Here is a 17,996-nt window from a genome sequence, read left to right on the forward strand (position 1 = left end):
ATGAGAGCGTTACAGTAGTCCAGTCTAGTTATGACAAGTGACTGGACAAGCAGTTGTGTGGCATGTTCAGAGAGGAAGGGTCTTATCTTCCTGATATTGTAGAGTGTAAATCTACATGGTCTTGCAGTCTTTGAGATGTTGTCTGTGAAATTTAGTCTGTTGTCGATTGTTACCCCTAGATTTCTGACCGATTTGGAAGGCGTTACTGTAGTTGCACCCAGCTGCACGGTGATATTGTGTACAACAGCAGGGTTGGCTGGAAAGACAATGAGTTCAGTTTTGGCTGGGTTGAGTTGCAGGTGGTGCTCCTTCATCCAGGCTGAGATGTCTGCCAGGCAGGCAGAAATTCAAGCAGTCACTGTGGTGTCGTTGGGCTGGAAAGACAAGTAGAGTTGCGTGTCATCAGCGTAGCAGTGGTAAGAGAAACCATGTGCCTGAATGATGGGTCCCAGTGATGTTGTGTATATAGAGAGGAGAAGTGGCCCAAGCACTGATCCCTGAGGTACCCCAGTAAGTAGCTGATGAGGCTTGGATAACTTACCTCTCCAGGCTACCTTGAAGGACCAAGACAGTTCTATGCAGAAAATCATATCTGAAAATACAACACACTGAACATCGAGGCAGATGGGCTACAGCAGCAGAAAACCCCTCCAGGTGCCACTACTGCCAGCTTTAAACAGGAAACTGAGGCTGCAGTGGGCACAGACTCACCAAAACTGGACAGTAGACGATTGGAAAAACATCGCCTGGTCTGACAAATCTGGATTAATGCTGTAACATGCAGATGGTAGTGTCAGAAAAAAAAAAAGATATTTAAATAAATATTGAGAAGAACATACTATGGATTAAAGTGTGTCATTCCTCTTTCCCAAATGAGCATGTATAACATCAGCGAGGACACTTACATTTCATCCAAGGTAAATTAAATCAAACAACTAAATTAATTTACATATTGATTCAGATCTTAGTAAAGGTGATAGTAAATGAAGAGTTCACAGCATCAAAGTGAGTGTGTTATGAGACATTATAAGCAGTTCTTTTCACTTACACAAATGTTATGAGATTTGTAATCACTTTCAAATGACTTCAAATGTTTCTTTTATGTGACAGTGACGAACATTACACAGTCTGCACAGTTTTCAATTAACTTACTGTGTAATTTAACTATTTATTTGACAAAAAAAGTCAAATATATATATATTACAATGTAACTCTCAATTCTAGCCCATGTAATATTATTATCCATTCCATTTATGAGAATATTTTGCCAAAAACTGTCGTTCACGGCAATCTCACATTCATTCCAATGGGAAGATCTACAGAGCTTGACAGAATGACCGATGGTTATCAAGGGGGTCGGAGCTTAACGAAGGGTCGATTGGGTAAAAAATAAAAACACTCAAAAGTTGAACTTGTTACATTATATACATTTAATCCCTAATTTATGTAAATGTCACTGAAACTCAATGTAGTGGCAATAACACATCCAGAAACATTACATTCAGTACACACTTAAGTATGTTCTTTGAAATTATATTATTTTCATAATAAGTACACTTTTCAGAAGTACACTTAAGTGTACTTTTGTTCACTCATTCACACTGAGAATGTTTCAGTAAAGAAACAGAATGTTAATGAAAACATTGAGACTTAAAATGAAGTGTCCAACTTTATTTAACATATTTAAAAAGCAAAATCCAAAAGGTATATGCTATAAATCAAATACAGAGTGATATGTAGTAAGAGAGAAATTTAAGGACAAATACATACAGAATATATGATGACGAATGTGATTAACAGAATTAAATACATCATTATTTTCTGTAAAGCTGCTTTGAAACAATGAATGTTGCGAAAAGTGCTATACAAATAAAAATAAAATAATATAATGCAGAAAATTAACTGTAGGTTATTAGATTATACTGGATACAGGTGAAACCTAAAAATCTGAGTTTTAAACAGAAAGCAAGTTAAGAAAACAATGAAATGCTCAATTAATACAGAATGTGCTTTTTTATCACTTATGCATCAAACACATTAGTAGACACTGATTACAGATCTATAAGGATGACTGCCCACACTAATATACTAAGTACCCTTTTTTCTTGAAATCTTTTTTCAAAAGCCCCACTTTTACAAATGTATTACTGGAATTAACCATGGAGTGTTAATTTATGTATACTTATTATTTTATTTATTTTTTCTATCCACTCTGCATGGCCACCATGTGAAAGATTTATCGGCAGTGTTTAACTGAAGCACATGGTTAACCTTAGAGTTAAACAGACCTGATATATTTTCCCAAATTTGCAGGTGGCAGTGGGATTCAGTTGGTGGGTTAGGCTCATCGACAATCTTTAAATCACAGCAGAACAACACTGGTTATTGACCAAGACCCAGTTTGTACTGCCAGATATATAAACGTTCATTTGGCTTCAGCTCAAATGTTAGTTGCTCTTCAACTTCAGCCGCTACACTCCAGCTTTCGTTTTCAGTGCTAACAAATGAACCTCCATATTCTTCAGAAAGGGAGAACTGCAACTTCAGAATTAACCCTAAGAGGTCCCCAGATTCAGTCGAGCCTGACATGGCTATCTTCCAGTTAAGCGTGATCTGGGACATCATCTTACTGTATCCAACATTTTTATTAATTTTCTTTTGCCATGTCACTGGTGTATTGCTGTCATTAGTTATAGTTTTAATGTTCTCCCAAAAGCCAAATGCTGGGCCTTTAGTGACTGACAGCCCACCAGGCAAGAAGTTAAGAACATCAGGGTGAACAGAACAGACTTCAACACACTTGTCTTCGGTTAAGTTGATACCTTCCACAGATATCAGTTCCTTGAGTTTTGCTCTTGGGATAATGCCTTTCATTGTGCCTTAACCTGCAACACAAGATAACACAGAATTTTTTTTTTTTTCTGTACAGAGCGTATTTAATTGCATTCACAGAAAAACAAAAAACAAAAACTCCCTCTCCATTGTTTAAACATGAATTACACAGACAAGCTTTTACCAACTTGAGGCTGAGAAATAGAGAGACAGAGTGAGACGTGGGTATCAATACAGAAATCATTTCTTTATTATGGAAACATGGTCACAGTAAGCAATAGTGATGGGAGGATCGGATCATTTTACTGACTTGAATCTTTTCAGCAAAATGAACGAATCTTTATTCAAGTCATTTCGTTCATTTGAGCAGAATTAAATTAAAATGTTACATTTTCAATAGCCAAATCCCCCCCAAACCCGTCTACTTGCGCAAACTTTGATTATAGTCCCAATAAGGAAAAAATGATAATGCAGCCAAGGACAAATTATGAGAAACAGAAAGATTTGTTCACCTCTGGCATCGTCACGTGACAGCTGTATATGCTATGCACATATGGCTGAAAAGAACGAACAACTCAGACCAGATGATTCGAGAAGTGAACTAATAATTTCTGTTTCCTGTACAGCGCCTATGCGGTTTTCACTTAACAAACAGAGGTTGCGCAATGCACATGAAAACACAAAATGAACGAATAACTCTCTGAGACTATTCGTTCTTCTTAGTCAAAATGAACTAATCATTTATGAATGACCCAGGTTGGTTGGTTAACCAGATAAAACCAGTTCCATACTTGTTGGGTTATTTGCAAAATCCAAATAAAAAATAAACCTAAGAATAAGCGTTTTTCCAGGGCCAGGCTTGCCAGAAGTGGGGTAGGATAGCTGCTAGTTATGAAACCACATCATTCCACATGTCCACACTCATGCACCACACCCCGTGAGAAAGTTGTTGTAACGTCACAAGCGACACTCAGTGAGGGACACACCCCACCACCGGAAGAAGGCAACCAGCCTTCCTGCCCCGGGGGTCTGTTAGCTCCTGGAAAAGCGCTTTGATACGGTGAAACAAAACAGCCAGCAAAACGACAGCGCCGTCACATGTGATAGCGAGGTTAAGTTAGTTTTGTTTTTAATATTCCAGACACATTCAGCGATAAACGGCGATAACTCTTAAACGACTTAGAAAATATCTTCCAAAATACTATTACTGTAAAACATGGAAAGCTAATAATATTCTTCAAGCTTGTTTTCATCACTCAATATTATGAGCATTTGCCTGCAAAAGCCGTCGCAATGTGAGTTACCTCAGGAAGAGGTCCTTCTGTCGCAGCGGCAAGTAAGGGACCTTGGAGAAAGTTTGGAGAAAGTTCAATTCTTTTTATATATATATATATATAAAACTTGGTGTGTGAACTGTATGTCCAATATAAACCTTCCTTTTTGTAATAGCTTTTTTGTTGAAAAACATGGAGGCACGAAACCAGTGTCATGTCCCTGTCCATTCCGAGTCCGACAGGGAGTAGGAAGAAGAGGATGAGATTGACCCTCAGTCAGCAGCCAGGACCAGCCTGTCTACATCAAGCTCATCAGCAGCCTGCAGGAGCAGAAATATGGATGTCAAAGATTGGTGAAATTGAATGGTCTTCTAGCCCAAGGAATGAGCCACCCCGCATGGCTGACAATGTTATAAGGATGCAACCAGGGCCGACGCGGATGGTGGTTGCTCATGTGCAGGACATAAAGTCTTCTTTTGATGTTTTCATCCCACACACCATACAGAAAATCTTCTGGACAGCACTAAGTTTGAGAGAAGTCGTGTTTTTGGAGAGAGATGGAAGGAGATGGACCAAACTCATTTACATGCATACTTTGGGTTAAAAACACAAATGTTGTGGCTCCAGACCCACACACATTGCGTGAATAACATAAAAATGAACACCACTCAAGGGTTTAAAAACCCAATAATATTGTGTGTCCTTCAAACATTGGGTGACTAATCTAAATTTGAAGACCACATAAGGGTTAATTATCTGTTTCAGATTGTGTGATTGTCTTGCATGGCTAAACCATAAATGACAGCTTGTGTGTTGCCTGCATTTCACATTAATTGCTAAATGTATAGAATCTTATACAGAAAAGAACACTTTATTTCTATATGCCTATACAATCTTTAAATGTACTGAAGTTTTTACCCACAGATCACACACACACACACACACACACACACACACACAACCACTTTATTCTCTTAAATATGATGATGTCTTGTTTCGTCATGTTGACACAGAAGGAGTGGTACCACCGTTCGCAGTTACTGCACTGAATCTGGTGGGGGGAAATTGTGACAATTAAACTTTGTACACTTTATTATAACAAACATATTAAATGCACAGATGAACGTTACTACATTTGTTCATACTACATTAATGACATTACAATATGCACTTCTACATATAATCATATACAAGTTGTGGCAGATGAAGAAATATGTGCTTTTGTTTAACTTAATAAAAGTTGACTATAAAACATTTGTTATGATGTTATTTGTAACAGGAGGTTGACTGCATCAAGTAGTCAGCAGGGCAACACTTGACCTAAACCTGTAGGTACTTAGTAGGGAGTTAAATATACACAACTATATGTAATAGTAATGTTTCACTCATTACTGTATGGGTCTTTCATACACAGTACTGTCTATACAATATTGTTTTTAATTCATAGCTGGACAACAGTTACGTATAATACACACAGATATTTACTACATGCCTGTTTCCATCTTGACAGCTTACTGCACTGCAAATCCTGTTTAAAGTTTGTTTTCCACAAATATGTTTAACCAGAAATTGGCACATAGTACATGTACTTTGGCACGGTCTTGTTTGAATGACATGTTGCTAGCTTCCTAATCTTTTGGGATACAGCATGTCCCCTGACACACTAGCATCTGTACCGGACGACAAAGTTTGTTGGTGATCTGAAGTATGCTACGGGCAGTTGCATATTGTATGTTGAATAACTACATTACTAAAGTTTATTTATGGTCACACCGATTAGCATCAGAAAGAAGGTTCTACACAATACATCATGTGTATAAGTAATTGTGGGAAATTGTCATTACCATTTAAGCCATGCTGCAACACTTTAATGAAAATGCTACAGGAGCTGTTGCTACTGAAACTATACATTCAAGAATTGCAGAGATGGTTGTTACTGGACACATTTATAACAATAACTTTGTGTTCAGTAGTTGTCTATTACATGTCTTTTTGGGGCAGTGGTGGCTCAGTGGTTAAGGCTCTGGGTTACTGACCAGAAGGTCAGGGGTTGTGCAAGGCCCTTGTGCAAGGCCCTTGACCCTATCTGCTCCAGGGGCACCATATCATGGCTGACCCAGCACTCTGACCCCTGCTAGTTGGGATATATGAAAAAAATAATTTCACTGTATATATGCAAATGTATAATGTGTGACAATAATAAAGGCTTTCTTCTTACCAATGAAGATTCAGTGTAGTCCAATGAATAATGCTTGGTTGCTATGTTATTACTTGTTACCTAGACAGGCATTACTGTTCTTCGGTAATTGTATGCAGCTGTGTGGTAACAGCTATGACATGATAACAACCTTGTGTGAATTACAGTGATGTCACAGGATATATTACAAAAAGAAAGGTGATTTTGGACGTGCAGTTCCCCATTCAACCACTAGGGGTAAAACGAATGGTTGTGAAAGTTACGGACTATCCTACTCTATTGAATGATGATGGTTTCGTGTCTCTATGTCTTCAACAAAAAAGCTATTACAAAAAGAAGGTTTATATTGGACATGCAGTTCACACACCAAGCTATTATATACAGTATATATATATATATATATTTATATAGCACTTTCTCCCTTAGTTGCCGCTGAGACAGAGGACTTCTTCCCGGGTAACTTACATTGCAACGGATTTTGCAGGCAAATTCTCATAATATCGAGTGAAAATAATGAAAAGAAGCTTGAAGAATATTATTAGCTTTCCATGTTTTACAGTAATAGTATTTTGGAAAATATTTTCTAGTCAAATTAAGGGTCCTTAAATAGCGCAGCAACCCCCACATGATTGGTCGACAGGGACTGATGTCAAACAAGGTTAATAAGGTAGGTCATAACCTACCCTGCTACATATGATTAATAAATGGTTATGGTTATAAATGAATATATTTTAACTAAAATTATTGGTACTGAATATTAATCTACTTGTTACATGTTTTTATATTGTTGAATTGTGGTTATGTTTAGAGGTTGGGGTAGGGTTAAGGGATCTAAAATATCTATAAAACAATACAAATGTACAAATATATTTATAACCGATTCGCATATTAAAATATAGTTGTAATGGATTTGTCAATATTTTACGCTTCTAAAGCTTTAAATACGTAAAAATGTTTACATTTCAGATGCTTTCAAACATCCATATTGTACGTTTTAGCGTCTATTTAAATGCAAAAACATGTGCGTTTAAACGTTACAAATATTAACGTACAAATAGCTACGTATATTGATGAGATCAGGCTGATACGACATAAACAATATCTGTGTAAACATGATTTTAGTGTGATAAAATCATTTACTAACCTTTTCTGTGTAAAGTTATAGCCAATTTTACATTTTATAGCCATGACGATGTAAACTAATGTACATCTTAAATAATGGATGCATTTTAAAGGGGTTGAAATGTGAAGCTTATAATTTCATAAAAGCACTTACATTAATTCTTCTGTTAAAACTTGTGTATTATTTGAGCTGTAAAGTTATTTAAATGGTCATTTTTACAGTCATTTTAGGGTTTTATAGGGCTTGTTGACATTACATTGTCATGTAAAATTGGCTATAACTTTACACAAATAAGGTAAGTGATTTTATCACACTAATATCATGTTTACACGCATATTGTTTATGTCTTGTAACTATACTTTTGAAAAACAAAAAGTATTTTAATGTTAAAAATTTGGCCCCATTCACTTCCATTGTAAATGTCTCACTGTAACTTCGATTTTTCAAAAGAATAAATGTTTGTGGTTATCAAAATTATGCTACAAATGCTGTCGATTGATCTTAACTTGTGTTGAATCCAGAATATTCCTTTAATGCAGTTTCCAACCTGAATGAAGAATTGAGTAAATCAGAATAATTTAGAATCAATTAGATTGACTCTTGTGATGTTGTGAGAGCAAACGGCTCCATTGTCATAAGGACAAAACGTGTATTAAAAAAACAAAATGCAATCATGTTTCTTACTAGAAATATTTATGAGCATTAATGACTCAAAACTTTGCATTTGTCTCGATTCCCAACACCTCAGAATCACAGAATTAATTAGTTTTGGAATCGACTCCCCGCCCAAAACATACTAACATTTACCTGAAGTAATCTTACCTGTTCTGGCTACTTTTAATCTGGGTTCTGCAAGATTTCACACCTGTAATTCTTAAAGGGGGTTATCACTGTTTTTAATTCTAGATAATGTGCAATAGCAAAAAGTGTCATTTACAAATCCTGTGTAAAGTATGAGTATGCATATAAAACAATATAGCCCCAGATTATGTTAACCCAGGGTTAAAAATGGTCCCGTGGTGAACTATTTTAAGTGTGATAAATGCTCATGAGAAGAACTTCAGCTTTGTTTATGTTTTTATTTGACATCAAAATGACAGAAAATCTGAGAAACTGTTCAAACAAAAACAATCAACTGATCCAAAATCATATGAAAAATAAACCTTAAATAAAAGTCTTATTCTCTTGGCAAAATCCTCCTCATAAATACTGGCACATCTTCAGTACAGACAGGAAGTGTTTAACTGATGAAAATATAACTGATATTGCAGTTAAAGTGATTCTTGAAACTTTGAGACACTGCAGAACACAGACAGAAAATTGCAATTAATTTAAACATGAATATAGTTACACTGACATTATAGAAACATAGAAACACACATACACAGGTTTATAATGTAAGAGTTAGTTTACAATTGACATGAAAGAGTGCAAATTCTGAGCTTAAACAAGAAAGTGTGTTCCCAACTACAATAAATGTTCCACTATTAAACACACATTTAAAATAAGCGCATTATAAAAAGCAGAAGGTTTGTGTACAAACTTCCCGACACAAAATACAAGAAAAATGATCAGAACTTTTGCATGTAAAGGCATTTAACATCATTCTCTCATTACATGTTGACGTCAAGACTGGATAAAAAACATCTCATTTCAAAATCTCATCTAAATCCAGTTTTATCTTGTCAGGTGTCTTTTTTAATGAATGAGCTGATCATTGATTGATTTCAGTGTTTCTTCTACATGTAAATGTGTGTATTTTAAAATAGTTGAACTTGATCAATTCTTCCGGGTTTTTTTCTTTTGGTGATTAAAAACTTGAGCATAAGTTGCATGGACTCCAGCACTGTCACCTAAAAGGCACAAATGAATAATAATAATGAAAGTAAAAAGCTTCATCTGTATTTGGCACATTCACCGTGCATCATTTGAACTGTAATTGTGATGTCTCTTTTGAATGGTGATATTATATGTGTGTTTCTCTCACCTCTGTCTGTGTTCTGCTTCAGATCAGAGTAAACAGTGTCTCCACACTCACTGCTTTTCCCTGATAGTGAACAACAGAGAGTCATAAACAACATAACACCATACTCATTATACATATCAATAATAATTCATAATCTATGATACAGCAGATCCAAAACCTTACACACTCAAAACAATATGAATAAATCTATATTTATATATTTATAAATCTACTCTTTAAGATTTACAGGACAAATTCCCATCTGAATTGAGTAATATAAATGTCAATTATTTCATTAAACTTGATGAGTATAAAACTTTAAAATGTAGTAAACATCAATAATGTTTAAAAAAATACAGTTAAAAGCAACTATATTTTATTTTGCATTCATTTTAATTATTTTATACTTTGCCGATGTTAAGCATATTTAAATGAGACTAATTTAAACATTTCTATTATTGACAGATTTGTGTATTTTATTTAAGCTCAGATGTGACCTGTAATCTTTACATTCTGTATGTGATATTAAATTATAACATTAAAGTTTTTTCTGACTTACCTCTTTGATTGATTTACTGTCTTAATCACTCTCTTTATTATGTTATTTTGCTCCCCAATATTATATAATTATAAATGATGGCTTTAGAGCTATTATATTGGCTTATTAAAATCCAAGCCAAACAACTTGTTAAACACTGATATACAGTAGGATCTGTTCCAAAACCTAGTGAGCATCCTGCAGAGGCAGCATTTTAAGACATCATAGGCGTGCTCCCGACATAAAGGCTGTTCCAAAAGGTAAATATGTTAATTATTATTATTATTATCATCATTATTATTATTCCTTACATTTGTATAGCGTTTTTCTAAGCACTCAAAGTGCTTTACATAGTATAGGGGGACTCTCCTCAACCACCACTAGTGTGCAGCATCCACCTGGATGATGTGACGGCAGCCATAGTGCACCAGTACACCCACCACACACCAGCTATTGGTGGAGAGGAGAGAACAGAGTTATAGAGCCAATTAATGGATGGGGATTATTAGGAGGTCATGATTGAGAAGGGCCAATGGGGGGAAATTGGCCAGGACACCAGTGTTACACCCCTACTCTTTATGAGAAGTACCCTGGGATTTTTAATGACCACAGAGAGTCAGGACCTCAGTTTAACATCTCATCCGAAAGATGGAGCCTTTTTACACTATAGTGTTCCCCTCATTATACTGTGGCATTAGGACCCACACAGACTACAGGGTGAGCACCCCCTGCTGGCCTCCCTAATACCTCTTTCAATTATGCTGCTTCTTAAGATATCTAGTTTTGGCCAAATTCTAAGGTATCATTGTATGTATTCTTCCCCGTGTAGGTGATCCCAGAATGCACTGTGATGAGCTTGGTGGAAAAATAAATTCAAGATGGCGGACAAAGCGAGAAGAATTTTGATTATAAATATACTTAAAATCTGCAGATAAATAATATCGATAAATAAAATATCGATAAATAACAGTTTCATATGACACAAAACCGACTATTTTACCCACAGTGTGTGTGCTGTGTGTATTTATCCTCATTAGAGGATCGTGTCGTTTCTCTTGCGTCAGCTGTGTTGAGATCAGTTGTGAGTCGAGTGTCCCGTGCGCTGCGTGTGAGGAGCACTATTGAAATGATGCGCGGAGCTGCTGCCTGTGTAGAGTGTCCCAAATCACTCTCTTATGAGGAATCATTTCAGTAAAGATACTGACATAGAAGACAGCTGTCTATGTAGGCAGGAGACAGCGAGGTGAATCACTAAGTTGTGGAACAGACCCTTAGTTTGAGATTAAAGATTTTATAACATTCAGACTGTTGTGTTTAGATACAGTTTGTTGAGTTTTGACCTTTGCCCTTGGCTTTCTTTGTGTTGTGTATATTGATCTGGGCGTAAGTCAAATCGGCGGGTCCTGCAGTCTCAACGTCTGAAACAGAACAGAAAATCAGTGAAATAATTTACAACATACAGGAACATCCGACTTTAGGAAAAACAGTTTCTCACCTTTGCTCTTGAATTTCTTCACTTTTGTTCTGACTTCTGAATATGTCACATTATTTGCCACGGGCATGTTATCATCTGAAAAAATAATTAAATAAATACAATTAAAAAAAAAGAATATATATAATACATTACATAAAAGCAAAACAAAAAGATGTTTTAATATTTTATTCAACAGAAATACAGCGATGATTGATGTTTTTGATTAATAAATATAAATTCTTAACAGGTGCAGTAAAGAGGATTTATTTTACCTTTATCCACAGATATCTTGTTTTTAATAGTGACGTCTGAATATGTGACCTCATCTGTTGATGCTCCTGAATCACAGGAAACAAAAAAAACCAAGTTAGCCATCAGATGAACATTTTAAAGATGGACAATATATATATTTGTTTTTTTTTTTTTTTTTTTTTTTAATATATTTTATTATTATTTATTTTTATGTAAATGTAACTAAATGTTTAAGACTCAACCTGTGCTCTTCTTATAGTTTGTATCCAGATTATCATAAATGTGATCACAACCTGCTGGACAGCAAACATGTGTTTGAGGATTAAAGATACACACACAGCTGTGTTACAGGTAAACACTTGAATAATGTGTTATTGAGTCTGACCAGACTGTAGAGTACAGTTTTCTGTCTGGGATTCTCCAGGTCGTGTCCTCTGATTCTGAACTGATGTCTGTTGGTTGATACACTGCTGATCTACAGTAGATAGAGACAAAGATCAATGATATAGTCGACATGTCAACTTCTCTTAAAGCTAATGTGTGTCATTTCATTTCACGTTAAAATACTCTCTTGTGTCCCTTAATATGCAGAGTAAACTATAAATAAAGTATTTGTATGTTGATTTCACTCAAAAGGGAAACACTGTGACTATGTGGCACTATCAAAACATTTCTCTGTTTGACTTCATTTGGTGGTGTACATTAGTACTGATCATACAATACTATGAACAAACCTTTGTTGTTTTTGTATCTGCACATCAGGATCAGTGAGATGATGAGTAACAAGGCGACACTCGCAACCACCCAAATCACCAGACGAGTAGATGAACCGTCTGAGACTGGAGAACATGACAGACACATTTATTCATATTTTATTATTGCAAAGTTCTCAGTATAACTCATTGGAATAAATGTCACCTGTGACTGAGATCCAGCTCTTGGGTGACTGTCCTCTCTCTCCGTGTTTACAGGAGTAGAAACCCTCATGTGACTTTGAGACAGTAGGGATGCTCATCTCTCCTGTCGTCTGTTTCTGGAGGAGTGATCCATCTTTATAGAAATCAGCTGTGAGGATTGAGGAGTTTGTAGATCGATGTAAACAGTGTAGAGTCAGAGTATCTCCCTCAATCACAGGATGAACAGAACTCTCCAGAATCACATCACCATCTACACAACAGAGGAAATGGACAAACAGCAGGAATATGACATCATGCTGTACATAGACTACAGAGCCAAATCTTGAAACACATAAATACATACAGGTGCATCTCAATAAATTAGAATGTCATGGAAAAGTTCATTTATTTCAGTAATTCAACTCAAATTGTGAAACTCGTGTATTAAATAAATTCAATGCACACAGACTGAAGTAGTTTAAGTCTTTGGTTCTTTTAATTGTGATGATTTTGGCTCACATTTAACAAAAACCCACCAATTCACTATCTCAAAAAATTAGAATATGGTGACATGCCAATCAGCTAATCAACTCAAAACACCTGCAAATGTTTCCTGAGCCTTCAAAATGGTCTCTCAGTTTGGTTCACTAGGCTACACAATCATGGGGAAGACTGCTGATCTGACAGTTGTCCAGAAGACAATCATTGACACCCTTCACAAGGAGGGTAAGCCACAAACATTCATTGCCAAAGAAGCTGGCTGTTCACAGAGTGCTGTATCCAAGCATGTTAACAGAAAGTTGAGTGGAAGGAAAAAGTGTGGAAGAAAAAGATGCACAACCAACCGAGAGAACCGCAGCCTTATGAGGATTGTCAAGCAAAATCGATTCAAGAATTTGGGTGAACTTCACAAGGAATGGACTGAGGCTGGGGTCAAGGCATCAAGAGCCACCACACACAGACGTGTCAAGGAATTTGGCTACAGTTGTCGTATTCCTCTTGTTAAGCCACTCCTGAACCACAGACAACGTCAGAGGTGTCTTACCTGGGCTAAGGAGAAGAAGAACTGGACTGTTGCCCAGTGGTCCAAAGTCCTCTTTTCAGATGAGAGCAAGTTTTGTATTTCATTTGGAAACCAAGGTCCTAGAGTCTGGAGGAAGGGTGGAGAAGCTCATAGCCCAAGTTGCTTGAAGTCCACTGTTAAGTTTCCACAGTCTGTGATGATTTGGGGTGAAATGTCATCTGCTGGTGTTGGTGCATTGTGTTTTTTGAAAACCAAAGTCACTGCACCCGTTTACCAAGACATTTTGGAGCACTTCATGCTTCCTTCTGCTGACCAGCTTTTTAAAGATGCTGATTTCATTTTCCAGCAGGATTTGGCACCTGCCCACACTGCCAAAAGCACCAAAAGTTGGTTAAATGACCATGGTGTTGGTGTGCTTGACTGGCCAGCAAACTCACCAGACCTGAACCCCATAGAGAATCTGAGGCAGTAATTAAAGCAAAAGGAGCCCCTACCAAGTATTGAGTACATATACAGTAAATGAACATACTTTCCTGAAGGCCAACAATTCACTAAAAATGTTTTTTTTTTTATTGGTCTTATGATGTATTCTAATTTTTTGAGATAGTGAATTGGTGGGTTTTTGTTAAATGTGAGCCAAAATCATCACAATTAAAAGAACCAAAGACTTAAACTACTTCAGTCTGTGTGCATTGAATTTATTTAATACACGAGTTTCACAATTTGAGTTGAATTACTGAAATAAATGAACTTTTCCATGACATTCTAATTTATTGAGATGCACCTGTACATGAACTCTTAAAGGAATAGTTCACCCTAAAATAAAATTCTGTCATAATACACTCACCTTTATGTTGCTCCAAACCTGTATGACTTTTTATCATATATCCCTGACAGCACACGTACATCACCCAGATGTCTATTTGATGTGTGTTTATATCTTGAAGATATATTTTTGTTTACATTGTTTGCTCATCTGCAATACGTGTATAAGACATATCTCTCAGATGTCAATAAGACATTCAGCAGATAATGTTAATTAGGATGTGATGCTTTCCAGATGAAACACTCAGAAACAGACGTCTCAGAGACGTACAGTATGTGTGCTATCTGGGGCGACTACAAAAGGAGACGTTTTAATTAATATCTCAGCTCATCTTCTCAACACTATTGACAGTGGATAGTGCCTCATTTTAAAGTTTACTAAAGGACCCAAAAGTATTATAAAAGTAGTCCATGCGACTCACGCCTCCAAGTGTTCTGATGTCATACAGTAGGTTTTAGTGCCAACAACAATGCAAACTCTTGTGTTAACACGCAAGCCACTGTGAATGAGCTTCTCTTGTTTTTTCCAAAAAAAAAAAATGACTTCAATTTCTGGTTGTTTCTCACCAAGATCTGTCGTATGTCTTCACAAGTCTTGGAATATGACACATAAGTCACATGGACTACTTTATAGATACTTTTGGGTATTTTTAAAGCTTTAAACGTAAGTCACCATCCACTGCCATTGTATTGAGAAAGATGGATCGTGATATTCATTAAAATATCTCCTTTTATGCACATAAGAAAGAAAATGATACTGGTCTAGAATAGAGATTTAGACAGTGAGTAAATTGGGACAGAATGTTTGATTTTGGGTGAACTATCTCTTTAAGCTGAGATGTGGAGGGCAAAATGTGCACTTTCTATAATTTATTACTGAACTTTGATATTCAGTGTACAAATAAACAACAAAAACTCTTGAAAATACACTTTCAGCATGACAGTACAATCTACAACTCTTATTGTAATTTATCTGTAGTTTTTACAAGTATATGTCACTTAAATGTGAATGCATTTTTAAAAGTACTTCTGTCTTTAGCCTTAAAAATAAATCAATAAAAACTAAATATCATGATATTTTACCTGGTTTTGAGTGTCATACAACTCACCATGTACTGTGATGTTAATTTGTTGACTGTTTTCTCCAGATTGAGACTGACACCAGTACACTCCAGTGTCAGATGTTTTAAGGGAGCTGATTTTACATGTAGATCCTGTAGATGAACAATCTTTCATTCTCTCACTGTCTGTGTTTCTTCTCACTGTCCATCCAGTAGGAGTTATTGTGATCCTCACAGTTCAGAGAGAGTGAGTGAGATGAGAAGTGTTGACTTCTGCTGGGACTGATGATCAGAGACACTGAGGGACGTTGAGCTGAAATGAAGTTCAAACAAATACTGCAAGATAAATCCCTGTAGAAACTTATAGGTGAAAACTTACAAGGAGCCAGTGCAAAGACTCCAGGATAGGAGTGATCATGTTGATCAAGATCTGGTCAGGATTTCAGCTTTGAGTTTTGAATCAAGAATGATCCAGCAGTTGGGTTACACAAAAACTACCCAACACTGAGAAAATAACACATGAATGACCTAACAGGCTCAACCCAGCATTTTTTAGAGTGTGAGGAGAAATTATTTGGACGTCAGACATTAGCACTATTAGGATGGGATTAGTTTTCACATGAGTTTATAGAAGTGGCTGCTTATAATAAACTGACTGAAATAAACAATACTCATCTGTGAATTATATAATTATAACATTACTTAATTGAGCGGATGAATTACCATGAGTATCTTATCTGACACTGATATTACAGTGGCCAGTCTGAGCAGTTTCCAAGATTTGGCTCTCTTTTATAATTTTATTTTCTTATTTTTCCATTCGAACAGGATTTGATTTCTCAGAGGATGCTTGAGTTAGCTGAAAAACAGAAGGTAATTTGCTCTGAAATTTGTACAGAGGTTGTGTGAGAAAAACACAAACTTGTCAGATTCAGACGGGATTAAAATCACAAAGTACGTCTGTGAAACACAAATTTCTCTGACCTCCTCAGGGAAAACTAGTCCCATCCAAATAGGACTATTGTGAATGTTTGAGCTAAATACATCTAAACAGTGACCTAACCAAGGATATTAGAGATTATTCTTTGACTTCAAACATACAGTATATTTATAAGATAGTTCAAACATTTATGAATTCTGATTTCTGAAAATGTGAAAGAACTTTTTGAATGTCCCACTTCTCTGGGGATGAAAACTTGGCCCATCCAAGATACATTATACAACTACATTCATAATTTTAAAACATGTCTAGGATTATTTTTTGTTTTTTTTAGGATGATCTAGCAGATTTACTTTGTATTCTCAGAGGTTGAGTTTCCAAGCCTGATATTTTCAGAACAGAAAGATGTCACCTATGATCAGGTTTATAAGAGGCTCACATCATTAATTGTACAGAGTGACAGAAAATCAAGTTTTTAGAGGAGCATATGTGTGAGGAGCAGCAAATCAGGCTTTATGGTCACATTGTCTTTAGGATCTCTTAGTGCAAACACAATTTACAAACACAGTCACTGGTAAAAAAGAAGTATACAGTATGTTCAATCTCACCTGTGACATTGACCCACAGTGCATCACTGTAGTTTGTGTAGTAAACTGGTTCTCCTCTTCCAGCTCTACACCAGTACTGACCTCCATCAGACACTGAATCAATATGGACTCTGTAGGAGTTTGTTTCTGTCTTCTTTTTCTCAGAGTTCTGTGTGTGTTTGTACCAGTAAAAGTCCCATCCAGCGGTCTGAGTCATGTGACAGATCAGAGTCACCGTGTTTCCTGTCAGTGCAGCTCCTGCAGTATCTGATGTGAGTTCAGGATTGAGCTTTGAGTCTGTGGTGAAGAACATTTGGGTCATTAATAAACAGAGTTCATCTTCTGCTCTCTGAGTCTTTACTACAGTAATTACTCACCTTTAACAGAAAGAATAACACTTGTGTTCTGTGATGTTGCTGGTCTTCCATCTCTCTTTCCTCGACAGCAGAACTGATGTTGATCAGACTCAGTAGCTCCTCTGATAGTGAGAGTGTTTGTGTTTACAGTGTAACGCTCAGACTCAGACACTACAGTTCTGTCTTTATACCACTCATATCTCCAGTTACTGTAATCAGACTCAATGTCACACTTCATGATCACTGTCTCTCCAGTGAAAACAGATGTTTCTGGATGTACAGTGAGTTTAGCTGTGGGTAAATCTGTACAGAGAAATAAATATTTACTCAGAGCTCCTGTTAAACACACTAAATTTATAGTTTACAGTACAAACTGCATAAACATTGTAAATGTCTACAGAGATGTGCACACACCTGATACTGAGAGTGTAAGTTCATCACTGATGTGTGTGTAGCGTGATCCTTTTGTCTCTCTTCCAGAACAGCTGTATTTACCTTGATGGGAGAGTTCAACACTGCTAATTTCACACTCTTGTTTTGTGCATTGATTGAGAATGTTTTTATACCGATTGATGGTCCCATCTTTAAACCAGCTGTATCTCCACTCAGTGTGTGTTTCTCTCTGTATGTCACATGTGAGAGTGACTGTCT

The 17,996-nt window shown here is 36.3% G+C and overlaps 1 protein-coding gene across 1 annotated transcript in view; it reads right to left on the reverse strand.

Moving 5' to 3' along the window:
• LOC127440265 (uncharacterized) overlaps positions 1–17,996 on the reverse strand; it is a 204,410-nt gene that overhangs the window by 57,144 nt on the left and 129,270 nt on the right. The window contains 14 exon segments of the mRNA XM_051696744.1: positions 9,209–9,279; positions 9,414–9,473; positions 11,271–11,348; positions 11,426–11,500; positions 11,677–11,742; positions 11,899–11,949; positions 12,042–12,131; positions 12,391–12,495; positions 12,575–12,823; positions 15,511–15,676; positions 15,678–15,775; positions 17,011–17,286; positions 17,367–17,648; positions 17,760–17,996. The exon segment at positions 17,760–17,996 is cut by the window's right edge and continues 54 nt beyond it. Coding sequence (XP_051552704.1) covers positions 9,209–9,279; positions 9,414–9,473; positions 11,271–11,348; positions 11,426–11,500; positions 11,677–11,742; positions 11,899–11,949; positions 12,042–12,131; positions 12,391–12,495; positions 12,575–12,823; positions 15,511–15,676; positions 15,678–15,775; positions 17,011–17,286; positions 17,367–17,648; positions 17,760–17,996 — 1,904 coding nt within the window.

The sequence above is a fragment of the Myxocyprinus asiaticus genome, chromosome 1 (assembly GCF_019703515.2).
Source record: "Myxocyprinus asiaticus isolate MX2 ecotype Aquarium Trade chromosome 1, UBuf_Myxa_2, whole genome shotgun sequence".
Lineage (NCBI taxonomy): Eukaryota > Metazoa > Chordata > Actinopteri > Cypriniformes > Catostomidae > Myxocyprinus > Myxocyprinus asiaticus.